The sequence below is a fragment of the Dicentrarchus labrax genome, unplaced genomic scaffold (genome assembly GCF_905237075.1).
Source record: "Dicentrarchus labrax unplaced genomic scaffold, dlabrax2021, whole genome shotgun sequence".
NCBI classification, from domain to species: Eukaryota; Metazoa; Chordata; class Actinopteri; family Moronidae; genus Dicentrarchus; species Dicentrarchus labrax.
This window is the reverse complement of record NW_026136719.1, coordinates 13,935,200-13,963,120: the sequence shown is the minus strand read 5'-3', so window position 1 is coordinate 13,963,120 and position 27,921 is coordinate 13,935,200. Positions and strand designations below refer to the sequence as shown.

General features: G+C 39.7%; 1 protein-coding gene across 1 annotated transcript; it reads right to left on the bottom strand.

Moving 5' to 3' along the window:
• Positions 1-290: 290 nt before the first annotated feature.
• Positions 291-27,921, bottom strand: LOC127351436 (LIM domain only protein 7). Its single transcript, XM_051378973.1, has 33 exons — positions 27,803-27,921; positions 27,520-27,629; positions 24,404-24,474; positions 23,689-23,758; positions 21,637-21,743; positions 21,199-21,229; positions 17,588-17,701; positions 17,337-17,502; positions 16,347-16,497; positions 15,226-15,534; positions 14,546-14,702; positions 13,606-13,715; positions 12,668-12,836; positions 12,293-12,432; positions 11,880-12,062; positions 11,049-11,697; positions 10,297-10,635; positions 8,711-8,825; positions 7,606-7,767; positions 7,288-7,463; positions 6,980-7,164; positions 6,263-6,423; positions 5,561-5,586; positions 5,337-5,444; positions 5,054-5,143; positions 4,577-4,764; positions 4,318-4,362; positions 3,963-4,015; positions 3,708-3,879; positions 3,437-3,622; positions 3,211-3,319; positions 1,602-1,704; positions 291-1,360 (listed from the first exon to the last, which is right to left on the bottom strand). The coding sequence occupies exons 2-33, from the start codon at positions 27,586-27,588 to the stop codon at positions 1,338-1,340; spliced, it is 4,737 nt and encodes a 1,578-aa protein (XP_051234933.1). The 5' UTR covers positions 27,589-27,629; positions 27,803-27,921; the 3' UTR covers positions 291-1,337.

The following is a 27,921-nucleotide window of genomic DNA, read 5'->3' as shown; positions in this document are numbered from 1 at the left end:
TATCTCATGATAAAACACTGTTTGTTTGCCCAATCACTAGATCACTATAGTCAAGTCTGGATAAAAGAAAGTGGAATCCTCTTAAATATATATGCAAGTTCTCAAGAATTTTAACAAATAAGCCTGGTGCTATGGTTTGGTGTTACACATACGAAACAGGATCATTTACCACTAGATTCAAATTTAAAAAGTAAATTTTTAAAATCACCAAATATATATTTACTGATTTAGGTAACAGGTTTACTTGCAGTTCCTTGCCCATATGACCCAATACACAAGAGCAACAAACATAGATTTCAGTCAAATTTTATTTCTGAGAAATGTTGATGCATTACACAGATAAAATGTTGATGCATTACACAACAGATCAGCAGATTCACTAAAGGTTACACTCTTTCACAGATCAGGGCAGGCATAAGATTTGACATTTAAATAAGTATTTATTCTTTGTCCAGTTTCTTGACAGCATAAAACACCTAATTTGAAATGTGCTGCATCTTTGCAGTTACTGTTATTTCTTGTTTATTAATTAGATCCCTGTTAGTAGATGCCATTGTAGTCAGCCAAAGTCATATTAATACACACCTACATGTTTTGCAAGTACTATAGTTTCAATGTCATAAAATTTGACTGGTCAAATAGTGTGACCTCAAATAATTTACGTATATTCAACAATATGACACTGAAATGTCTGTTTTACTATGAGACCAATGATGCCACCATGTGGTACACAAATGAATAAACCCTCATAGATAATGTTCACTTTATTTTCAAAAACATTTAAATTTTGCCCATTTTCACGCAAGAAATACCTGCATTTTCCCAAAGTGCACTTGGTGAGATTACAATAGAACAGAAAGTGCAACAGTACAAGTTGAAATGTGCCTCCATACATGGGCTACATTAACAAGAAATATATATCTTTAATGCACTATTGAGCAAATATCAAATATAGCACAAGGATATGACAAATAGCAACACTAACATTAAAATAAAAGAATTAATCAAATACTAATAATTCCCATGATTACTTATTTTATATATTAAATCTAAATTTTCTTAGAAACACATTTGCAGACTAGAGGACAGACAAACAAAGTACTATATTAACCATATTTGATTTTTAAGAAACAGCCATTAAGAGTCTACTTTGCCTAGCTTGTCAAAATTTTACATCACATAATAGAGTTTATAGTTTTACCAGCAATTATTGTCGGACACAAAAGTCATGGCTTGGCTGCGTGGACGATGTTTCCACTGTGTTCTCATCGTTTTATTCAACAGCAATCCCCACTGATTCAGCTGCTTACTCTATAATCTGGAGTACAACGTTTTCGTCACATGGCGGGGGCAACAGCGGCTGAAATTTTAATAAACATTAATGATAGTTAGATTTTTACTTGACAAGTAAATACAATGCACGTTTGGTTTTAGTGTTGCTCATAGCAGGGACATTGGCCATTGAAGAGCAATCATATTGATTTAGAAAGAGATAAAAACAACAATCTTGGAAGGCTAGTGACATTTGGAACCGAAACTGAGGTTTGACATGTTTTTTGAGACATGTTGAGGTCATTGTCTCACAAAAAAACAATACTCACACTTGAGTTGGAAATAGCAGGGCTCACAGTAGGGTTTCCTGTTTCGGATTCGAACCTGGACTCCAATCTCAGTTCCTCCGAGATGTCGGTGGCAGCCCACACACTGAGAGGAGGAAGATGTGAAAAACGAATTGAGGAAACCCAGCTGACCTTGTAACGTGGGCCTTTTGTGTCTAAATCATTTCACCAGATTGTCTGCCACCCAAGCACAGAACAACTAAGCTTTGTTTTAGCATAAAAACACATACAATATATAAATACTCTATTAGTGCTATGTGTGTCTCTAACTCACATGGAACAGAGTTCCAGAAGTGAATTGACTTTTACATCTACATGCTAAATAACCTAGGTCAACTAAACCTGGGGGTCCTCTGCCAGTGAGAACTTCACAATAAGCATCTAAAAGCGAAGCATGACTCAACCAGTCATATGCAGAAAACTAGAAGCTGTGAGAGAAATAGCACACAGGACTACCACACCAGACATGACAACCAGGCCAGATGCCTTACACAGACTAGGAAACAGACTGTATAGGAAAGGTAGAAGCACAGAAAGGTGGCAATGCTCCTGCTAGCAGGTGCCTATAAAAAGGCAATATGAGACTCCTGCTGACCTTAATAAAGGTATGGTCACAGTCTTCAGTCTAATTAAATTTTCCCACAATGAGCACAAATAAAGGGTGTATGCTGCAGAATGACTGTAGGTGTAAGCAGTCTCTAGTCGAGTTTCCATACAAATGTAGAGCAGATTTTAAACAAAATTTCAAGAAAATATAAAGAGAAAATGCAAATTAATACGCGTCTCCATTGACTACTGTGATGCGATTATTAGGAGTAGGTTCATCAAGATAAACAGCTAGTGGTGCTAATTTTCCAGTTGGGTGCCTTTAAACCACTGCAGAAGCAGAGGGAAGAACGACATGACGTAATTAAAAGAGTGCCATGTAGAAAATGTGATGGAAATATTGCCAATTTGTGTCATGTATTTATCTATTATTGTGTATGTGCATATATTATACACACACACACACACACATTTATTTTTGCTTTAATTATATTTAAAAATTGCACTTTGGTCTACACCTGTCATTTTGAAATTCCATAAACAAATTTGACAGCCTTTACTATTCATTTTATGTCCACACTTTGATGTTTTCATCTGCAGTCATTTATTTTCTCTCCAGTGCAGCGGAAGCTTGAATGACAAATAAGTCACATGTCATAATTTATTTACCGTTTCCATTGCATGTTGTTTTTAACTCAATGCACCATCTTTTCCACCTCAGTTAAGGCAATATTTGATTTATTTTCACATTTTTATGCACAAAATGAAAATGTGCGTCAAATCAGGTGCGAGGAAACACACTAAATGAGAGAGATAGTGTGTTTTTTTTAAATAATAACTTTTTCATTTCCAATAGAATGCATCGCTGTTTCTATTGGCAAACCATGTGAACTCACGGATCAAAGTTCAACAAAGGTGAACCCTGACCTGTGAGACTGCCGGACCAAAACATGAACCGCTTCCATAGAAGTGAATGAGAGACAGTAATTATTTGCAGGGATTGGAGCTACTGTGACCGCACCTTAACCTGGTCATGACCTCTCACCTGGAAACAGGCGAGGTGGAAGCAGAGACTAAGGGCCTCTATGACCATGGCTGCCCCACTACCCAGGACACGCTCACACACACAGCAAGTCCTCCTGCCACTGATCATCCTGGGGCAGCACATGTTAACAGTGAGAGGCCAAAATGTATGAGAAGACATAAAAAACAAAAACAACACACCACAAGATGCACGGGAAACTGGGTCTATATTGACCTGAATTACATACCTGCCATGCTGAGAGGGATCCATGCATGTATTTCTCTGGGATAACATTGCTCCAGTGCTGTAGCGGGAGAAGGAATTCCGACTCGGAGCACAGTAACCTGCAGCAGAGTGTGGACGAGGGTAACTGAACGTAGCGGTCGAGAGTAAGGACTGACGCAAAGTGTCCAGGTTGTCCAGAGACTCAACCCTGCAGAGAAGAGAGGTAATGTCATAAGAAAACAGCTGCCCAATGAGCAGTGGAGTCCCATGTGGTATAAATACTGGACACCCACCTCTTCAGAGGAACCCCAACATAGATGGGTTCCTTGTAAAAGCCGCTGCTGCGCTGACGTATCCAGCTGTTGTCGGTCAGAAGCTGAGTCCTTTTCTTCATCTCCTCCAAAATCTGCTGCCTTTCTTTCTCAACCTTAGACACAGACTGTCCTTTTCTTTTCCTTTCATCACCTGGACCAATCAAAGTTTGGGGGGGGTTAGCCCAGAATGTCAACAGAACAGATGGAAATATTACGACTGAAGGGTAGACTAACCTCTTGTCTGTTTGTAGGGACCAGCTAATGCTGGCGTAGACAAGGATTTTGCCCTATGGTAGGAGAAAGCAGATTTATATAAAATTGCCTTCTTTAATAAGGATTTATTTAGTAGGGAAAAAAAGGGGTTTTAGGGACTAGTTGTAAATAATAGTGACCTAACAAAAACGGCCAATAATCTTGCTTCACATTACGTATTTTCACACACATACAATAATGTGCTATGTTTGCTGACAAACATACAACACTAGCGCCTTTATGCCCAAAGCTAAATAGTAAGAACTATTTTACAGTAAGGAGGCCCAAGTCTTACTGACTGTTTGAAAATAAGAAACTGAGTTAGTCTTGTTCTGACCTGTGAGCAGGAGACAGCTGAGCAAAGCCACAGGAGTCCTCAGCCCTGAGGTACAGCACGAAAAGCATGGAAGCCCAGCAAAAGCAACAGGAAGCAGAACAGATTCAGCAACAACAGCAGTGTAGAAAAAATAAAATAAAACTCATGACAGGCCAAAAATCGCTAAATAGAATTTCTTGAACCTCGCTTTTAATAGTAAGCACAATGAGCGCACATACATATGGCACACTGTAAAAAGGAGAAAAAAAAGTTTATTTACCAGGCTCGTTCAGTAATATTGTTATTCTGCACTCTCTGTGCATTACTTTGAGGTCTTGATCCTGCTTCTTTCAGCTCATCTCTGTCAGGGATCCGCTCTGCTTCTCTGGTTTTGTTGGTCAATCCATTCACATGGAGCTGGGCGCTGGCACGGCTCTCACCACCAGTGGTCATCTCAAAGGTGTTCTCCTTCAAATGCATGAAAACAAAGAAATTACATTCTATACAAAATATCTAAAAGCACAGAATTTTCCTGTCAGCACTCTCATTGTATGGTCTCATTCTTAAAGTGGTCTACTATCATCACAATGTTGAGGAAAACATAGAATCAAATAAAAAGTACTGTTAATGCACACACTTACATACATGCTTTTTTCCTATGGTGACTAAGTAGAGAAAAATCTAACTATCATTTTTCATGATCATTTAATTACAACTAAAACGCTTGAAAAAGGCTCCAAGGACCGCACAACATTACCCCTGACTTCCTGCATAACTCCCCCATTGCATCTTGCTGTGCCCTCCGCCACTCTGCCTCCAGCCTCTCATGATCCCGTTGGTATTGCTCCTGAAAAACAGACACAGACAGACACACAGACACACAGACACACAGACACAGACACAGACACAGACAGACAGACAGACAGACAGACAGACAGACAGACAGACAGACACACAATTACAGTTTAGATGATGATTAAGGTTAAGGTGTTAACCTCCTTGGTGGTGTGTAGTTCTATGTTGAAGAAAAGAATCTTCACCTGTAGGAGGCGCTCCTGCTCTTCCTGCCACTTCTCCTGACGCCTTCGATCCTCCTCACGGTCCCAGGACCAGCTGCATGAGGAGGGGCTGAGGGATGGCACCTGCAGCTGGTGATGCACAAACAGACTCAAACATGATCACAGTGCAGCACACAACCTCTTTCAACACACACACTTAATGTTTGAACATGCATACAACACCCTTTGATCAAGTGGTAACTTACGTCAGATATTGCAGATTCTGACCCTCCTGTGTAAGAAAAATAACAAGTCAGAGAAGAAAACAGCATACAATAGCTCCCAAAGATAGTTAGGATGTGTGTAATATCATAGTGTAGTTCACACATACAGCAAAAAGGCTGGGGACACATTAGATGACTCTTAACCGAGGATCAGACAGAAATACTCATAATACACTTTACTTTGTTTATCCTAGTGACCCCTGGCAATCTTTTGATGCACTGACTCCAGAGCTAGAGATCAAGACAAAAATACGATGCTGGACAAAATGAAAGCAACTATAATTTTGCTCTTTGTAGAGCTTTGCCTGCATCACTGGCTCAAATATCTGGTCATAACTTTCAAAAGGTTACCACCTCACCTTTGATAGATACACATGTCTGTGTAGATGAGAGTAGTTAAGATTAAATCTGCAGACCTCTCTTTGCCAGCCAGCAGCATGTCTGTATGTAAATCAGCACAATAATCTGCTAATGTATCCCCAGCCTAGAGATAAGCAAGCAAAAACTTAAAGAGAGTTGAGCACAGAGTTAAGCATGCCACTGTTTTGTTTTTGTTTTTTTAAATGTGAATTCACATGTTGTATGACAACTCTGCTTTCTTCATCTGTTGATGATGTTCTGCAACTGATTGCGTCTTGCTCAGAGTACAGTTAAGAAAACACTACACACAGAGGAAACATTTACCACACAAGTAAACCCATGAGCTGAATCCTGCAGAGCCTGAAGAGAGAAGCCATTGTAGTGGGACAAACATCAGATTCATTAACATACCACAAAGAATTGCATTACAAATCAGCCATTGTGCAAAAGAATGAGAGAGTGACCAATTAAAAACGACAACCCATTAACACAACAAACTATGAGATACTATGTCAGAAAAAAAAGCACTGGTTGCACAGAACACACACTAGTATACAGTATATCATAGACATGATCAGTGCTGTCAGCTCTGTGGTTGCTGGGTAAAGTTGTGTCAAGACAAGCCCTGTTTTGTGTCCGTTTGCAAAAAACACACAAATAGCTTTTTGACTGATGAATTTAGAGAAAAAGCTAAATCTTTAGTAGTTGTTATAGTTAGTATGTGCTTAGATTATGCTATGATTAAAATACACCCTGTTAAAGTACTACATTCATGTTATTATGGTAATATTAAAATTAAAGTTCTCATGTAATCACTGTGCATTATCTGATTCTTTTTAATCACTGTAGCAGTCCCTTCCCTTTATAAAAGCACACTGAAAATGTGCAGGGATTTTTTCTGCCCAACAATTAACCAAGCCAAGCACCAGCCACCAAAGCTGCTACACAAGAGGTCCAGCCTCAAACTAAAATTTTACCTGTCTGTCGGAAAAATTCTGCCCTCCTTTTCTGATTATTCCGAATAATATTATTATAATCTACATGAAGAGGAAGGATGGATAAGGTGAGACATTACATACTATATCTGAGGAGTTATTATCACGGGAGATGTTTGTCATGTTTTGAGTTGTATTGCTTTTGCAGACTTTATGCCCATCATTACCTTTACTTCTGGCTGTCCTGTGGTTGTCAGCAAGCTCTCCAAGCATGACTTTACCTTGTATAACCTGGGCAGGTGAGAGAACACCAAGATTCACCTGATGAGCACCACTAATTAAGCTGCGCTATTAGAAGAGCTTTTCAGATCCAATTTTTGAATTCAAGCGATAACTGTCTAAAACATTGCTCACATTGTCCGGCTGCCCATCTAATTTGGACACTTTTCTGACTGTGGTTTCTGTAGAGGCACCACTGTTGGCATGGTGATCAAGGCAACCTGTCAGAACGGGCGCTGCAGCAGTCAGATTGAGGGTCATCGTGCTCTGGCCTGGCTGGTTGTGATGACTCCCCTCACTGCTGCTCCAATCTAATGAAAACAACCAGCCATCAAAACTAAGACCACACTATAAACCAATCTTTGTGACCCACTGGTTAGAAGTTAGAGGTTAAATTATCACAAATCATAACAGGAGGCTGAAACAAGTCTTTTTTTTAGGGCATTATCTTACCCTTGTTGCCATAGCGCCGAATGTCCATGGTCAGACTGCCGGTTTGCAGGGAAGATGTCATTTTATCCTTCCACTGGGTGTAGTTCATGTGTGCCAGCGCAACTCCATTAACAGCCACAATCTCATCGTCCACACACAGCTGGCAAAGCGCTGCTGGACTGCCTGAGGAGGGAGGGAGGGAGCGAGACAGGTGTCAGGAAAATGAAGAAAGATGAGAACGAGGACAGGAAAACATAAAAAAGCATCCGAAATAATATGTTTAGCACCAACTGAAAAACAAGCTGCAGTATTGAGGACAAGGTTTCTGCTCCAAGTTCAAAAGTAGGCCAGTAAGCCAAAACTACATAGCGGTGAGTAAGTGACACCTGCTCTCACATCCAATTAAATATTCATGGTTGAGTTTTAAATCTCTGGCTACATTTTGTAGGCTGTTTTTTATGCATGTACAGTAAATGTACTGTTCATCTAATCCATTATAATAATCTGTTTGGGTTACCAAAATCTATTAAAGACATTTATCTTTTTTTTTTAGCATAAAAGTGACTTATTTGCCCATTTCCAGCCACATGAGAATCTGCTTGTCTTAGTTCTAATCAAATTTCCTCAGTAACATCATTTGTTTGTGCTTCGGTAGTGACAATTAGTTTATGCTCTGTCGGTACTGACATCTGTCAGTGTCTTACTGACTGTTTCAATGTGCAGGATGTTAGAACAAATTTCCTAATCTACACAGTATTTTCCAAGCAAAGACTTAATTCCCATTGCTGTGTCAACCTGACAAAAAAATGACAAAGCAAAACAATACAAATCAAAAATACACAGCTACTCATGGAAGAGTACACATCAAATAAACAAATTCAACCCCAGTTTCTTCATAGCCAATATACTTAAATGAAATATGTTGAATATAAACCTTTTCCTCTCTTTTATCCCTCACCAACTGAAACTTCAACAAATACTTTGCACCCCTCAGTTGTTATATTATATACATAAAACTAGGTTTAAGTATTAAAGGTAACTTTTTCTTAATGTAATCAATGCTTGCCATAAATGGGATTTAAGTGAGCTGAAATGTCAGCAACCCAGAGTTGAATATAGCACTTACCAGGTTTAATAAATTTGATTCTCGCCCCTGTGGAGTCCCAATGAATCTGGAAACCAAAGTCTGGTCTACTGTTGGGTTTAAGTGTAAGGCTCACTCTCATGTCACTGTGATCCACCTGAAACACACACACACACACACACACACACACACACACACACACACACACACACACACACACACACACACACACACACACACACACACACACACACACACACACACACACACACACACACACACACACACACACACACACACACACACACACACACACACACACACACACACACACACACACACACACACACACACACACACACACACACACACACAAAAGTGACACCCTGTGATCCAATGTCCTCTGCTTCCTGGTGGAAACTAAATACTACAGTGGCCTGCTACAAAGATATAGTAAGGGATACCAAGGGACCACTTTATTATGTACAATGCAGTGCAATCATCACAGCAGCCCTGTAACAACTGTCATGTGAAGTTTATAATGTTCAAGTTTTGGTATTCAATACTTTAATTAGTGGTGGTACGGCATTATATTTACAGAACACCTCATAGATAGCGTCACAAACTGAACATTATCAGCTTCAAAGAGATACGCTGGTAACTCAGTATATTAGGCATGTAATAGGAAGTTTAGGGCTAATGCAGTTTAAAGGCCCTGCACACCCACACAGGTGTTCCCACTTACTCTGCTGATTAAATTAAATTACGTAGTGCTTAGGTTGAAGTTGGCCGGAGCCATGCAAAGTCACCGAAGTCAATGCACCGATAGCAAAGCTATAAAAAGGAGTCGTCTCAACTTGTCATGGCAGGAAAAGCACAGGCGAAACATGGCCGTGAGCTTGCATGCACAAAACACCAGGACCCTGGAACTAGCTTACCTAAATGGAATACAATTGTTTTTAATGTTATCAATTACACCTGTGTTTTCTTGCTATAACGAGGCAAAATGTCTGCAGTGAAAAAGTTTGGGTGAGGGAAGACCCTCAAAGAATATGAACTTTTACATTGTATCTACTAACCACTTTATTTTTCAAGGTTTGCTATTCCCCAATATGTATGTTTTAGTCTACACAAATAATAAGCTATTTTATTAAGAACAATCATTAATTATGTCGCAATACAAAATGGCCATTTTTCTATATCCATCAACACTGACTAGCGCGATCTCCTCTGCACGCCGATCATGACATCTCAGACAGTGAAATCCAAGAGCGGTGTTCATTAATTTGCCGGTTTGATTTTAATAAGTCACCTATCAAGTCACAATAAATATCAGCAGATAGTGACCATTGCCTGATCACTGCAAGTAAAATAGCTTAAAAATACTTATTTGGTTCTTGGGTGTTCTTCTAAGCCAACTTTGGCCCATTTCATTTGTCTATTGACCAAAGGGCACCGTCACTGACCAATAGGTGAAACTGATTTGATAATCCCCAATTAGAGTACAGTTTGATACAACATAATGAAATCCTAGACCTAAATATTATAACGTTTCAAAGATACATCAATCAAGTACATCAATATATACACAGTACAAATGCTATGTGCTGAAAGATAATACACCATACCTTTGGGTGATCAATACTGGAATTAGGTGGGAGACTTGAGCTTTTGTTGTGGTGCGCCTGCAGGTTGGAATAAGGTTGCCGTAGTAGCTGGGCTTGGGTATGGGACTGATGGTGATAGCCGTTGGTCTGGGTGAAAAGAGTGGCACCTTTCACCTCTTCCCGCTGTTCTGTACCATTCTGCTTTGGTTCTGCCTGATTAGCTTTCTGCTGTCTGACTGAAGCCTGGTACTGACCCTTTAGATGTGCGGTCGCAGTCTGTCTTTTGAGCGAAGATTCGGTGGGTGTAGAAAGAGATTCCTCTTTCTCACTTTTCAATAGCAGACCCTGGTTGTCGTCTACCTGGAGATAAACAAAAATGTGCCCAGGAGGTTAGTACATTCGATTGCTCCATTTATTCTGCAGCATTCAAATGTGACTGTACTGATAGTTGGATGTCGACACCACACAGAAAATAAAATTGTGTAATCTTGTAGTGAGTTGACAGTGTTCACAATGGTGTAGCAGCATTATTTATGAGGATGACGATCCAAGAAAACAAAAAGGTAACACACACTCACACACTCATTACATTAACAAGTTTGAGGCTGACTATAAACGTCTATATGCACCCTCCTCAGTACTAAACTCACACATTGTAACCATGACTATGTAAAATAAAATTAGCAGGTGGCAGGCTCTATGCTACCATGCGGCTAAACTCCAATACATTCAAAGTGCAACAGTGCTATAGCTGTGATAACCACTGAACTCACATTGAACAGTCTCGGCAGAGAGGACACCCTGGACTGCTTGGTGCCAAAGGGTCTGGCTGTGATTGCAGAAGAGAGACGGGATGAGCCCTCGGACCTCCGGTAACCACGAGGAAGGCTGGCTGAGCCGGACCACGACCCAGTTCTGGACAAGTACTTGTAGACGCCTGCAGGCTGCTGTCCTCTGCCTTGCTCCACAGCTGGTTCCCAAGATGTCTTCTGTTTTTCTTCCTGGGACTTGTGGTTCTGGTGGTCAACTCCTGGCAGATTAACTGAATCAGGACAAAAGGTTGAAACTTTTGGATCAGCGCAGAATGGAAATTCCTTGTGACTTGACATAGATGCAGTAGGATCCCTGGTGCTGGTTGACTTTGTGGTCTTGTTTGGCTGTATAGTTGTTACCAAAGTTGAGATTTGGTTTGTAAAAACATGTTCTGGCTGGGCCAGTTTAGATGTTGGCTCAAAAGGAGCTGGGCTGCCCTTGGCTTTCACTTGGGTCTGGGAGCTGAAGGGGCAGTCCAGAGAAGGTGTAGTGACTCCTGCTCCATCTGAAGCCAGGGAAGCAAAGTGGGTCTCTTCTCCCAAGATGTTCCCATCTGAGGCAGGCATGGCTCCAACTGATGATCCCTGAGAAGAAAGAAATCCACACTGCCTAAAGATCTGCCATGTAACAGAGTAAATCCATTATACACCTTGCTTTGCACAACTGCACCTTAATCTGAGGAACTTTTCCTGTTATCATTCATACAGGCATTTCCATCAAGTATATACTAAAGAAAACTATGTCCATTAAGGTAATCAAGGTAAAACAGAACAGACGGTACAAGAATTTACCTGAGTGTGGGCTGACTTATGGGGGCAAAGTGGAGCTGTAGAGCTGAAAGGTGCCTCAATAGCGTAAGTGCGGGCCAGCAGAGCTCGAGTACGTGGCCGGAGATCAGAGCTCGATGATTTTGATGGAGAGGAGGTGGAGTAAGGACGGGGGCAGAGCTGTGCCTGCGTGGTGACGGTTGGTCTCTGGGGGAATTGGCATGTAAGGGAAGAGGAGCCAATGTAATAAAGGAAGCAGAAAAGATGGAGGGGGGGGGGGGGGGTATCCTATTACATGAGTTCACTGTGGCATACTAAACAGTTATCACGCTAGGTCAGCAGCTTTTCATATAGACTTTAAAATTCTTGGTAGCAACAGGGTTTGGAAGTGTAAGCTTTTATTCATTATATCCATTACATTTGGAGCAGGAGTGTACCTCTTTAGCAGTCCGCTTGCTTCTTTTTTCTCAAAGTTAGACCCATTGATCATCTGGTTAATGACATGCTCTCTGTCTTGAGACTTCCTGCGGAGGTCAGACTTGGTGCTCCTGCGACGATTCTTCCACTTTGTTAAATCCTGAGACAAGTGCATAGCCCAGTAACACTGTTGCAGGTGTGCATATTCTTTGGCTCAAAAAACTTTTTCAAAGAGCTTTCAAGAGTTATTTTAACTTAAGGACTGCTGTTAAACTCTGAAAGTCCAAGTTAACAGGGAAATAACAGTGTAACTCAAAAGCTCTGTAACAAGTACTAAATGGACCTTACAGTAAGATTATTTTGTCAACTTTTTTGTTGTAAGACTTTATACTTACATCCTGCCACTGAGCTTCAGTGTCCTTGGCAGCAACGCTACACTTGCGTTTGTTCTCTTGATTCCACTCTCTTGTAATGCCAGTGTCCTGGCCCACATCATAAACAGGGTTCCCATCAGAAACTTTACGCACAGGGTATACCATCGGGATGTCACTGAGTGATTTGCTCCTAGTTCATACAGACAAAGAGGCAGGATATGGAAATAAATAACAGACATACAGAGCAAACACATATGGCATTTAAAACACTGCAGTTGCATGAAAGTGTCACACCATGTAGCAGAAAAAGCATGATGAACAGTAGTACTGAAAAGCAGTGCACGCAAACATGCCATCTTACACTGACAATTCATTTCTGTATGTGCTCAATGCCACACATACACACAGAGTACATGACAAGCCAGTAAGCCACAGTATTAACAGCTGCTACACGGCACATTCTGCATCCAAACAACAGAATCCTTAGCCAAGTGTGAGCAGGAGAGTAGCATGCAAGTTAAGTAACGCAGCATTACAAATGGCAACAGATGTTGCTGTCTGGATAACACAAAAACCATGACTTGTAACAAGTAATAGCACTGCTGTGGGCAACAGAAGATGTCAGATGTGACATTCAAATAACTTACAGCAGCATTTAGCAGGTGGTATATCAAAACAGTGACATAATTTGATGAGAGGAACCAAGACTGATTACAAACAATCCTGTAGTTTTTCATTAATTCTACTGTCAAGTCTCTGCCCAGAAAATTAATAGTGGGCGGTTTACCAAGTGCTCCATCTTCATGAAAAGGCAAATTATGTTTGCAGCATAATTTCCTTTGTAGGTAAGCTAAATAAAAATAAAAGCACACCCAGAAGAAGCAGGAACAAAGCAGCTATGGGCAGGGCAGCCTCAGACATCTTTGCTCCAGTTTCATGCCCAAACCTTTGTGACTTACCAAATCCAGCCAGGATTGACCTGAACTGGTCTCTCAGCTTTGACTTGGATTTGATATGCTCTACAGAACCAAAGAAACAGACACGAAGACCGGTGAATGCCATTATGCATCTAAATATAAAGCAATGTTATTTACAGATACAACACATATGGCTTCAGTACCACAGCTCTAATACAAACCTGCCACACACACACACACACACACACACACACACACACACACACACACACACACACACACACACACACACACACACACACACACACACACACACACACACACACACACACACACACACACACACACACACACACACACACACACACACACACACACACACACACACACACACACACACACACACACACACACACACACACACACACACACAAAGAAGATCTTGGTAGAACAAGTGTTTAATACATAAATTCACATGTTGCACAATATTTTAGACAGATTATTGACCCACTAAAGCCATATTCACACAGAAAGTAAACTGAAAAACATTAGTGCTGGCACAAAAGGTGTTATAAATAACATGATTCTGTTATGGCTATCGAAGTATGACACAACGCCCGAGTCATCTGTTTCACCATTATGAACTAATGAGTCACTCAGCATGGTGCTGTTAAAAAGTCCTCACATCATCAGCATTATAAAAAAAAGGAACAAGCATGAACAGTACAAATTCAAAGCACATTTAATTTTCCTGTCAACTTCATAAAACACCTATTTAATAAAGAGCTATAATTTGCATCTTTACAAAATTATGTTGTTTGCTGATGGAGATTTGCAAATGCAAAAGTAACAGGTGCACTTGGTACTTGATGAGATAAAAAAACAAAAAAAAAACACTGTTAGAGCTTGTGTCAACAGGTTTTAAAAGCTTGCATGGTTTGTGTGTTTAGGACTATGTCTGTGCGTTGGGTATGAATCTTCAGGACAGGAGTGAATGTGCAGGCTTGGAGAGAGTTTCTTGGAGATGCTTTTCAGGCTCTCCAGGTGTGGAAGAGAGGTTCTGTACAGTAGCTGATGTCACAAGCCAGGAAATGAAGTCAAAGTCAAACTCTTCCACAGCAGAACCCAAAGCTCTGTGGCTACAGTCAAGATAGGGAACAGAAGATGCATGAAATGAGTACAAGATTATTTTACAGTAGACTTGTAAAAAATAACAAAGGAGAATACATAGGATAAAACTTTGCATAACGGTTTAGCAGACATGCCATTTTTTTTGCAAACTAGCCCTTGCTGTTTCTCTGTGCCTAGCAAACTAGCTTTTAGTTTGCTGGCGTACTTAAGCTGGATTTATAAACTTCTACCACACGCTAAAGCCTAAAAACCCTAATCAACAGTGCCAGAGCAAGGTTTTGTTTAGCACCACACAGAAAAAGTTAGATTTCAGTTCAGCCTGTCAGCCATGTAATGTCTTTGCTTCTTTAAAGTTACCAAGATTACTTGCTGTTCAAGCAATGCATTAACAACTTAGCACATTAAGCATACAGCAGCAGTAGAAAACTGCAGCTTCAGCTTTGCCTTGTATTAGTTTTGAGAAAATCTTAAAAGCTTTCACACTTGCACTATCAGCACTGCCTTGCATCATAGAGCAGTAAAAATACAGACCTTAAGCCTTGAATTTTACGATACCAGGGTCTTCTTTGGGAGCCAAGGTAGATTGTGCGCACACGAATCTCCTCTTCAGGTGTCCAATATCGGGGTAAGAAGCGGTCATAGGTAGGGTTGGTAGATGTTTGATGAAGGCTCTGCTGCACTCGCCGGAAATACAAGTCATCTAGGACAGGGTCTGCCTCAGTATATTCATCTTCTGAGTCTTCCTCACACAGAGCTTGCAGGAAAAACTCTTCATCGAAGGCACACTCAGAAGGAGACACAGCAAGGTGGGGTTGAGGAGAGAGGGGGGCATCTTCAATGCTGCAGCAAAGAGTGGTACACCCACATCTGCATTTATTCGCAGCTGATGGTGATGATCACACAGACATCGCTTTGGATGAAATAGTTACACCAAGTATCTCAGAAATGATCTGACAGCACAAAGCCGCTCCAAAATGTTAAAAGGCAGGAGTGTGACTGATGATTAATGCATGAAGGCATATTCACAGTTTTTGAGGATAAGGGTTAGACAGTGTTTTTCCATTTCCAAGCACTGCAGCAGTAGGTATTGTGATAAAGTTATAATGACAGAGCCGAGCAGATCACCGACATCCACAGTTCACACACAAGCTCAATACTGAATTGACTAGTAGGATGAAAATAGAGCTTTCTGCCAACACCTTGGCCTGCCGCATCAAATATTGTATACTGTAGATAAAGAGTCTCAACTGCAATTTAATATAAGAAACTCCAGACTGCCTGAAAGCACATCAGCCCTTAACAGATTTGAAAATTGGGAAATTTGCTACAAAATGAGTTTCATTTACAAACAATCCATTTTATTATACTAGTGATGGATATTATTGAGCACAGTTCTACTCATCACAGCATTTGCCACATACAGTAAAGTATTAGGATAACTAATACTGTATGTTACTGTTAGTATTACACAGACTGGGGGTCAGGAATGAAATTATCTTTCTTCTTAAATGAAGTTGTTCATGTATATATATATACTATTCAAATACAAATAAAAAAAAAGGAAAATGTTTAACTGACTGAGAAATTGAACATTAAAGCAAATTAAAATAACAGCAGCTATGATAGGTAAATTAGTAGCGCATTTTCAGTACCTGGCGAGTGGACTAGTACAGCCCCTTCCATTCTGCTCCAGGTCAGGTTTTCTCCGTAGGAGTGACGGTGGGATATAACCCTTGTTTTGAGTTGAGGGCTGGGTGGTCTCCATCTTGAACACCTGCTCAGCTTCTGCGTCACTTCCACAACCTTGCAATCGCACAAACATGGAAAATGAGCAACAGAAAAGATCAAAGTTTTAAGAACAATGAGGGGGAACATACGCTGCAATCAACTAACAAGAAAAGTGAGTGGACCAAGAATGCATTACAGGTAAACGAAAGAGAAGGTCTCAATATCAGATCGTAACAGAAGAACCTTTAGTGGATGACTGAGTCTTCACACAGCCAAGCCTCTACCAAGTACTGTGCCATGTATTTTATCCTCTCCCATCACACACACTTTTATCAGCACAGTGTGGAACTTGCCACAATCTATCACTGACGTGCACTGAGAACAAGCACATCAGAGTGCAGACAAATGACAGACTGAGTCAGAAGATCAGCTTGAAAAATGTTGTTGATCCCAAAACAAAAATAGGTTCATCAAGTGCAATAACATGGTTGCATACTAAATTGTTAACTGATAAATACATCTGTTTTGGCATGTTCTTTTGCAGATCATCTATCTAATCCATCTGTGGCGAGGAAGTGATGTCTTCCACTCTAGCAAAAGCTGCAACAGCAGTTTGTATGGAACCAGTATCAGCAGGGTTAGCTTGCACAGAGAACAGAGCTTTAAGAGCAGAAACAAGAAGCATCAGAAACCTGCAACTCTACCGGCATTGAAATAGAGTTCAAAGCAAAGACAAAAAAGGTGTCAGTATTGGCCTGTGTTTTCTTACCAATTCATTTCAGAAAATTGTAGTGCATAACTTTTAAAGTCACTATATTTTACACCCAAACTAAAAGGGATTCACACTTCAGGTGGAGTGGCACAAAAAAATTGACTGGAAGGAGGTTGTATGGAGAAAGCACAGGTAAACGTACCTTCATTGTTTGGGTGGAGGGCTCTAGAATCCAGTGAGTCGATGCTGTCCACAGAGTGCTCCATCTTGTAGCTCGGTATTACACGCAGACATTCCTCCCTCTCTGGGTACAAGGACTCTTTGTACCCGCTGTCTTTCACAAACACATTACTGCCCTCATCCAAAGCCTGGATTTAGAAGGCAGGGTTAATGTAGATAACAAATACATAAAAAGGAGTAGAACTGTGTTAAAAGCCTGGAAAAGCTGCTTACCTTGGACAAAGCCAACCCTAACAACCCTTCAAAAGCCTTAAAGTTAAGCTGAGGACCACTGTAGAAGGGGTCCAGGTGAGCCTTGCGACCCAACCAGTAGATTGTGATCAGAACCTGAGAAAGAGTGAACAAAGTACATGTATGGGGTACACAAATCAGACCACACACATATGCCTACACGTTTAGCAGCCCTAGCATCTTTTTCCCTGCCCCCCATCTAGGGGTGGCCAAGTCACAACATAAAAAGCCCACCTAGATCTAACTCATCTTCTCCAATTCAAAAACTCAAACCCAAGAGACTGACTTCTGATGTTCAATATCTTACTTGTAGAGTGAACAGTTTTGCAGACTAGGAAGCAGGATTGGCCCCAGGGTGGCCAAGGCAGACAAAAAACAGTGTTTACTGATGTAGTAAAAAGACTAAGTACAATGCTGTAGACTGCTACACAGATGCTGTTCAAGGGACAATATGTATACAGTAGATTTGTGCATTAAGGTGTCAATAGCCACACAAACAGCTCTGTAAGGGTGTACTTAGGCATGATTATGTTATACAGGTATAATATTAATCATCCTAGTTTAGTGTGCCAGCATAATAATAGTTGCGATTTAGCTCTGGACAAATTACAATTTTGACCTGATGATGGTGCTAGATGAAAAGTCATGATATTACAATTCATCCTGAGGGTGACATAAATGCATGTACCAATTTTCATTATTAAATCAATCTCAAAATCAAATATCAAATCTTAATCACTCAATACCAAAAATGTGTAGTGCTGGAGGAAAGGTCAGTAGAAGACCAAACACATGGGGATTGATTATCTGCTGGTGCAAAAGAAAGAAAATGAAAGCTTTTAGGATTCATCCTCTAGGGACAATGAACATCTGTATTAAATTTCATGGCAATCCATCCAACTGTTTGAAATATTTCAGTCTTGACAAAAGAAATTGCCATAGCAATATTGATGGCAATGCAACTAGCATGGCAAAAAAACACAACTAGGGAAATTACTTTACTTTCTATAAACGCAGAATATGACATGCTATCCTCAAAGCATCACCCACAAGAAATACTGGTGATGCGAGGCACGTGGCCTCCGTGAGACAGCTGAAAACACTGGTACTGAATACTGTTGACAGTCAGACACACTCCTGACAACCATTAGTAAAGACAGTGAGTAAAGGCCTGTGAAATATGTCTCTTCCTGGCATTTAATGTTTTATTATTTCAGCAAGCAAAGCGTTTTGGACACGATTTATTTCTCATTTGCCTTGAGGCGAGGGATTTTTTTTTTTTGACAGACTGCCTTTCTCCCTGGCAGAGCAGCTGCCTGTGCTGCAAAGGGATATCCACAAGACTACGTGTCAGAATTTCTCCATCTCTATCTTAACAAAGTCATCATAGAGCGGTCAGCAGATTGAAAAAAAATCCATGAAGGGCCTTCAGAGATGATTGAATTGACTAAATGTTTTATAGTACAATGCTAGTTAGATGAAAAGGATGAGAATTTTGAGTTGTACTAAATGTGTCTGTATGGATTACCCATTATGCTCGTTCAGTGTCTGTAGCGGGTACCTTAGCAGTCAATAAGCTTGCACTGAATACAGAAATGATCTTCTAGTTCTAGCAATCAATGTCATTGTAAGACAGAAAATTATATAATTTACTTTACTTTTTAATTTTTCAGCACAAATGATGTACAAATACCTTCTAAAATGTGCAGTTTTTCAAAAATAGGCATATATGTTGGATATTTAGGTCTGTTTGAGCCATTAGCACTAGTTTTCCCTAATTTGCATAACCTAAGAGTAAGCAAGCGTTGAGGTCTTATGTCAATCTTAAGCACAGGAACAGGATGTGCTCATTATTCTCTAATAGCTTGCCACCTATCTCATGCCAAGGAAATCATTACACTGCATACAATAGGCCACCACAGGTTAATCCTATTTAGTGGTAATATTTGCCATACATGATTTTATTTATAGGACATTATTTATCATCAGGTCCTGTCAACGATGGCCCTAATTTCCCATCAGTGTTGGCTCATGCTTTATATTTTAGGAATAAATAAAAAAAGGAAGAGGATGTTGGATATTAAAGATTTGTAACCAGACCCAACTATAATGAACAATATACATATAAATGTCCCTTCAAATAAAGAAACAAATTCTTACTTAATGTGAACGTAATCCTCTTTTGTTTAAGATCCAATAGCAGATGTTAAAATTAACCCACATTACATCACTACTCCATGTAAAAACAGTGAGATATTTGTGCATCTGGTTGCTCTGACCATGCTGAAAGCAAATTGACCCTAATTGGTTAATTCAAAGAGAAATGCTACACCCATTTCACAGAAAGAGTGCTCTGACAAACAGCCTCATTACTGAGTCCAAGTTGTCAGCTATTGTGTGATTCAAATGAGGCTTCCCAGATAACCAAACATCCTCCTAAGCTTCTAAACATGTAAAATACCAGCAGTGCATGCAAGCGTGTACATACAGCACTCACATGTTCCATTAGTGCAGTTGGGAGGGACGATTTTATAGATAGTTTGAGGCATAGTAATACAAGACTACATTTTGGCACAGACTAGGAGGTTTAAAGGTCCAGTCTGTAACACCTACAAACATCTATTGGCCGAAATGGAATATAATATTCATCTGTATGTTTTCAATAGTGCAGAATCACTTGAAAATAGGAATCCTTTCATTACCTTAGAATGAGCAGTTGAACAGTTGGGAGCTGTCTTTAGTTAGTTGTAGGGCTGTAACGGTTCTGATACCGAGATCGAAAACGCGACACAAAAGTCCATGGTCTTGTGTCACGGATCCAAGAGACAGAACCGCGACTCACTCGCTCCCTGGACTGTTGAGCTCTCGAAGGGCTTGACAGTGTAACTGCAGCGGTGGCGGCGGCCCGTGGGGCGGTAGCGGTGTACGCCTATATCGTATTTGTATTGACAGTAAAGTTATTCTAGGTCATTTTCCACCTTATTTTAGTGTTTATTTACTGCTCCCTTTCTCTTCTCCCCACACTCGCACACAGCACACACACATAGCCTGGACCTCTGGTCACTCACGGCAAACACGCCCGCTTGCTCCGCCTCGTTCTGTCTCTCTCTCCCTGTGTGTGTCTCTAATGACTTTCTCCATCAGCAGTACGTTTCATAAACTCACCCGTGATTCAGTTTTCAAGAAAACCGCGGTATGAACCGAACCGTGGCTCAAAAATCGAGGTCTGAACCGAACTGTGGATTTGGTGACCCGTAGTTAGTTGCAATGTGCAACTTCACCACTAGATCCCACTAAATCCTACACACTAGTCCTTTAATGCCAGAATATTGTGATCAGGGCCAAACTCATATAAGCAAAACAACACCCTTGATCATCATCACTCAGTGACTTGATGCTGGTGGTAATCGTTTACCACTGACTATCTCCCATGTAGATAAATTCAGTTTTAGGGGTCCTTTTCCACGTGAAGTGGAGCAGGACAGACAAGTTTTTAAAACTCATTGGCCAAGGGAGGGAATCAGGAAAATATATGAATGATGTAAAAAAACTAATTAGTGGATAAATGGAACAGTTATCCTGCTCAAACTTACATTTTTGAGTCTTCTGTTGCCTTCATCTCGCCTAAAATAAGGAAAGACAGAAATGAGTGATGTTCCTTATACTGTAATCTATAGTATGACTGCATGCACTGTACTAAACACTAAAATGCAATGACTTGCAAACAGAGGCTACAGTGACATCTCAAGCCATCTAATTTGCAATGCTCTATTAATCAGCTACTTATCAGAATTTATAGAGGAAACAGGCTATAAACTCGTCTAAAGCAGCAGATTGTCAGGCAAAGCTCATACCTTTATTAATGCAAAATAGCTGTGAGATACATGCACAAACTATAAACCTTTTTCACAAGTTGAACTTCATACGTACAATATGTGCTTCTCTGTGCTGGCGTGAGCACCTTTAGCTTTTGGACAGTTGTAAACGTGCACCTAACCTGACATGACACTGCTTCTTAAAGACAACTGTACCTGAGTGTTGCACGAGTGGACAGGTCCTGCAGGTCTCCTGGATGAAACAGCTGTGACACGTTCAGTCCCAGTTTCCCACAGGCTTTCAGGAATACACTCACATTATCCTGGGGATTCAAATTACAGAGACTAAATGAGCCACTTCAAAATAGAAGAGAATGCAGAGAACTGGCACAGTGTCAGAAGAGGTTGTTGATGATGTTGTTTGGGATCAGATATTGGTTAATGGAGGGTTAAGTCAGAGCTAAAATTCAATTTAAAGCTCCACTGTGTAGGATTTAGTGGCATCTAGTGATGTAGTTGCAGATCACAGAAAGTGTAAGAAATGTGCGAGAAACGTGAACGTCCCTATCTAGAGCCAGTGTTTGGTTTGTCCCTTCTGGGCTATTGTAGAAACATGGCGGTTTACAATGACAGCTCCTATGGTAACAAAAACACAACGATTCTTATTTTCAGGTGATTATACATTAATGAAAACATAGTTATGCATTATATTCAATTTGGGCCAATAGCTCCTCCTAAACAAAGGGCCTTTAAATGTAACGTGTAATGTAAACTTACAATTAATTTTATGAAGACTTACTGCCCAGTGTTATTTTCATTAAGATTTTCATTAAACATTAGATTAACTATGAATAAATGAACATTTGTTCAAATAACTTTTCAACATGATGCTCGTTTTTACTGCATTTATTACCACAAAAAAGGTAATTATTCTCCTCATCTTTAGGGGGTGACCTTAGTTGAAATTACATATGTTAGCAGCGAATTATATCAGCAATAGCCAATAAGTATTGGTTGTGGGAGGTTGATTAAACGTAGCCGTTGTCTGGAAACATTGAACTCTGCTAGGAATGGCCTGTAACATCATGCTCCGTTAAAGACGTTTAACTGACTTTAAAAACACCAGTCGGCGCTTTATAGCTCAGTTAACAACTAGCTCAGCAGCAGTAGTCAAAATCTTAGCTAAGCAACTATTTTATTGTTTGTCATTTTTTTTTAAGATTAGGGAGCAATTTTAGGTTCTCTCACTTTAGGGAGGGTTAGTCAGATAATGCTTTGGCATTCTCTAATGGCAAATAGACAAACTGCTGCTGCTGCTGGATGAGAGTCTGAACTGAACACAAAATGCATGTACTGTTTTTAGTGTTATAATCTATACTGATCAATTTTTATTTTATCCTTTATCTATGTTTTCTACTTGCCATGCAAATATAAGTTTACCAAAAATAAAAAGAAAGATAAATATTTACTTTGATTAGTTACCCATGTCAATTAATGAGTTCAAAAGTACCACAAACAATTCTGTACTTAACATATTTAAATAATTGCTTGAAGGGTGAACAAATCTAAAGTCAATACAGACACACCTGTGTTATACTTTTGTATATCTTAGCTGTAATGTATTCCATTTGTGGTTAATAAGTTAAAACATGCAAAACCACCAGTATGGTCCTTAAGGCTGTCAAAGTAACTGCTGCATCTGCACACCCCACCATCACCACCATCACTCTGGCATCCACGTTGGGCTCTGTCTATTTATTGGCCCCTGATGGGAGGTTGCAATTGATCTTTCCCTGTCCTTGCTTAGGGCATTTCTGGCAATTATACTTGTGTGAAGCCATTGAAACACAGCCTGAAGCCAAAATAAAAATCTGCATTTACATTTATGCCCAATAAAAAAATAAAAAAATAAAAACACATTACATATTCAGCTATTGGGCTGTCGCCCTGAAATGCAGTTTCAAGATCATTCTGTTGTGGCAAGACTGTCTCTCAGTGCCTTTAACAGGAAACCACACAATGTGTCAAAACTTCCTGGCTAACAGGTGCCTTCTTATTTTCTTCTGCACTTGTTTTATACATAGTAAACAGACAATTACACATTACAATTGTCTACATGGCTCAGATCTTTACAGAGATCTTCTACATTGTTTGACACCCAAGGGTAAAGAATACACTGCCTGCAGCACACAGGCAGGCTACCTGTTACACACACACACACACACACACACACACACACACACAAAATAAGAAATGTAAAACACTCACAAGGCCAGCAATGGGAGTAGAAAGCCTGTTTAATCTCTTAATGATGCCAGGTTTCAACTGATTGATCAAGCTAAAAGTGAAAACAAAAAACAACAACAAACAGTTTATGAATATTCCAGCTTTATGCAGCACATATTTCAGAACCAATATCGTATTGGGTCCCACTCCACAAAATTTGCTAAATAGAATAGGACTTAATAATCCTGATTTAACTTTTAATAAAGAGATACATTTAAAATGAGAAATGCAACAAAATAAAAAGGTTCACCTCACTTGTAAAACAGTTTGACTGTCTTAGATGTAGAACCAAGTGCTTTAAGCTAAGTTCCATAACTATGCTTCTGCGCTAACCTACTAGCCTAGATGTGTTGCCCAAATGCCTTTCATTTGTTGGCCTCATTGTTCTTTTGTGGCTACAAGCTGAGTCAGCAGTTATTTAAAAATGTGTTTTGGAAGAAAATGGCGAGGCTGTAGAAACAGAAAGAAAATCTCATCTGATGGTCTGTATTGCATTTAATTACATTTATTTACCTTAACTTATAAGCATGTTTAGAGATACTAAAGAACCTCCAGAGGGCAGCAATTTGCAAATTGTGCAAATTGGTTCAGTGCTCCTGCTGAAGCTAAGCTAGCAAATTAGCCTAACTACACTCTCATAGGTTTGCATGGTAATTTAGCTTGAATTTAAATCGTGAAATCGAGTATCAGTACTCACTCGCAAAGCAGGACTCCGTTCTCTAAGGCAGCACGGAAGTTGTTGCAACCAAATGATTTTCCAGTCACTTCCTGAGAAAAAAAACAAACAAAACTGTTCAGATTACATCCATTGAACATGTGATTTATTTATTTTGTGTTGTCTGTATTTTAAAGTTGAGAATCTATGTTTTCCAATTTTCCAAGAGTGTCGCTTTCGAAAATTTGACCAAGAAAGTCTCCAACAGTTGGATCCGAATAGCGTTTTCACAATTTTTTCCCCACTCAGGATATAACAACTGATATTGGCTAACAAATTATTAGCTAATATCTATTTGCATATTGGTGCTTGTGTATGTCAGTCGATCTTTAAGTAAAGTAAGTAAATAATCTAAACTCAAAACATGGTTTTATCGCACTGCCACCGCTGATTTTATCAAATTTTTATTCTATTTAGGAGTTTGGAAATTGTAATTATTATTTTTTTTGTACCTTGATTCTTTTATTGCTGTGTTTTTAGTTTCTATGCTATGTTTTATTTGTTCTTTGCTTTTTATGTGAAGAATTTTGTAACTTCGCTGTACTGGAGAAAAGACTTAAAAGTACTTTAATTCAACTGTTTGGTTCAACTGTTGAAGAATGAGCTGGACCGTTATACACTCCTGGTAAAAGACACATAAAGCTGTTCAGTGGCAGTGAAAAAAAACAACTATGGTAGAAATAAGGAATACAAGGCCCTGAAGTTCATTAAAATAATTCCACCATGCAAGCATTTCCCTTTGTTGTAGTTGTCCTCAACAGTAAAACAAAGGTTAAATAAATTAAGTAAGCTGGGTACTATTAAGATTTAGCCCAAACACCTGAAAAATCCGCCAACTGCTGCACAAAAACGAGGCCTAAAATATCTCGACATACAAATAATCTACAGAGAAAAACAATGGGCCATAAAAAAAACATATGTGGACAAGCATTCCTAAAACAAATTAAAACTATGCTTTCGTTCAAATCAAAGAATACAACATAACCTAAATGATTTTACATGGCAGAAGGAAGCACAAGGCAATGGGGGTTTGTAATGAGGACATAAAAATGGGGCTATTAAGGTTCGGCTCCATAACTAACAGAGGGCCCCAAAAGGCTATTCTTCTCACTAATTAGTACCCCCAGGAATCCACAATCACAATTCGTTTGTGGTAGGACTGGGCACCAAGCATGGAGCTTCCAAGTGGAATCAGACAAACAATGTAGTGCCAGCTTAACACAATAAAACACAATCATGTGGTCAAGATACTAGTCTGTTCTAGAGCACCAAAACTTTAATTGGTCATTTCAATAAACAATTGCCCCTATGAAACCACAGATTCAATTGATTTCAACCATATGGTCTTAAGTGTGACAGAGAGCTTTACCCAATCCAAAAAGCATCAAACAAGGCAATTATCTTAAATAAAGACATAACTACTAAATCTACGTGATCCAGGTCATGAAGCCAATAGAATGGGAAAAAAATAGAGCTGAGATGATTAGTAGATTAATCAGTTAAACAGGCAAGTATTCATTTATACATATTTAAAGCAAAATTCTCCAAACATTTTCTAGGTCCAGCTTCTCAAATGTGAGGATATGTCACACATGAAGGTAAACTGAATATCTTCGGATTTTAGACTATTGATCGGATAAAACAAGATATCTGTCACCTTGGGCTAAGGGAAAATATTTTTCACTGTTTTATGATATTTATAGGCAAAATGACTAATCAAAAAATTAACTGGCAGATTAATTGGTAATGGAGATGATACTAAGTTTAACGCAAAGTCAAATTTAAGATAAAATGCACTACATTTAAAGGGGATAATTTCCTCTTGTTAAGGAGATGAGAATCACTGATCTAATACAGAAGAACACCTGCTTAAAAATTGGACCATGCTGTTCCCATTTCTCCCAAAACTAAATAACCTGTTTACATAATGTAGAAGAGGCCGATCCATTCTTATTTCTCATCCAGTCCAGTGGCATTGAGCAAACATTTACATGTAATTGCTGCTGGTACTGCTGCTAATGATAAACAGCAACATATTTCTGGACACTTAAATATATGGAAGCTTATTATCCTGCAATCTGTAACACCAAATATTGTTGTTTGGCGCAAGGAAAGAGCTTATGACACCATTTACCATTTCCTTAAAAAGCAGCATGCTTTGCTTCCCTCTAACACACACATACACACAGATCACTGTTCATCCATGCTTTCATCTGTCAGTGCAGGGAAATAGACGGGTAAAATTGGCACAGGCTCACTGCCAAGAGAGCTCTGCACAGAATTCTCATAATGATCCACTCAGACACAATTGACATTAATGGTCCCATTTTAGAGTTGGTCAACATTCAGTGCCCACAGTCTACAAGTTGTGTTCACTGGTTATGATTTAAGGATTACAACTTCTACAATGTTTGGACATAAGCAGCCTATAACAACCTAGACAATACATTGCTCTAAAACCACATCCTCAACAACGTGCATGGGAAAACCTTCCACTGTGTGCCTATCACATTAACCGCAATAAGTGTGCAAAGGGCTCTTACGAACTACTCAAAACAAGCCACATAAGCAAATCTAACCCAACAAGTACATCACATCTCAGTGGAAAGACACTAATGAGCAAACCTCATAGGCATGCTACTGCACAAATTATTCATCTCTCTTTTCTTTTAAACATTACTTAATTATCTGCCTTCCTTCCATGTGCATTTCCCTCTGAAGCTCTGTGACTCCTGCAGTCAAATCATTTTTTATCTGCACAAACCACAGAAGATTGTTGCACAGGGCTCTCTGTGTCAGGAGGCAAACATTTTAGTCTTATCAAGGCCTGTTTTGCATTTGAACTCAAAGATAATGTAAAGGTGCCTCACTTTAGGTTTATGAGTGTTATGTTCACCAACTGTTTCTAGTCAGAGAGACAAACATTTTCAAGAGATCTTTCACGGCTGAAATGACTGACACTGACTAATATAGAACATTTCCTGTCCCCAGAAAGGGGGTTAAATGACTGACTGGCAAACAAATCTTCACAGTTGCTTGCAGAGGAAGACGTCTCTGAAGCACATAAAGTAGAAAAAGAGATGAAATGAACCATGTACCTCAATCCAGCGTTGAGCCTCGGTGAATGCGTCTGCACAGCTGACACTGGTCTGCTGGCGCCACTCCATCTTCTGTCTTCAGAACAGGCAAAAAAAAAAAAGGCTCAAAACTAATGGAGGAGCAAAAAAAGGTAAGTTTAAGTTACACTAATTAATTATGGAGTATGAAAGACACGCACCACCACCAAGCAAATCAAATAAACTCAATTAAAGGCAACAAGCAGGTGGGGAAACTGATGCGCTGTGCTAGAAATAAAAAGCCTGGGGCAGCTTGTTCAGTTACCTGGTGCTGTGTGCAGCCGCTCGCCGGTGAAACTTCTCCACTAATTGACATCCAGTTTATCACCGGACACTCAGCACTTCTCCGCCCACTGTAAAACTACAAGCAAAGTTTCTGAAGTG

What these genes read in the sequence shown, in the direction of transcription:
- LOC127351436 (XM_051378973.1), bottom strand. Translation starts at nt 27,588, where the DNA reads ATGGAGTGGCGCCAGCAGACCAGTGTCAGCTGTGCAGACGCATTCACC. An exon ending in CTGAAGCTCAGTGGCAGGAT is followed by an intron (nt 12,433 to 12,667) that starts GTAAGTATAAAG and finishes CACTTGTCTCAG; the next exon opens with GATTTAACAAAGTGGAAGAA. An exon ending in TCCACCTCGCCTGTTTCCAG is followed by an intron (nt 1,705 to 3,210) that starts GTGAGAGGTCAT and finishes TCCTCCTCTCAG; the next exon opens with TGTGTGGGCTGCCACCGACA.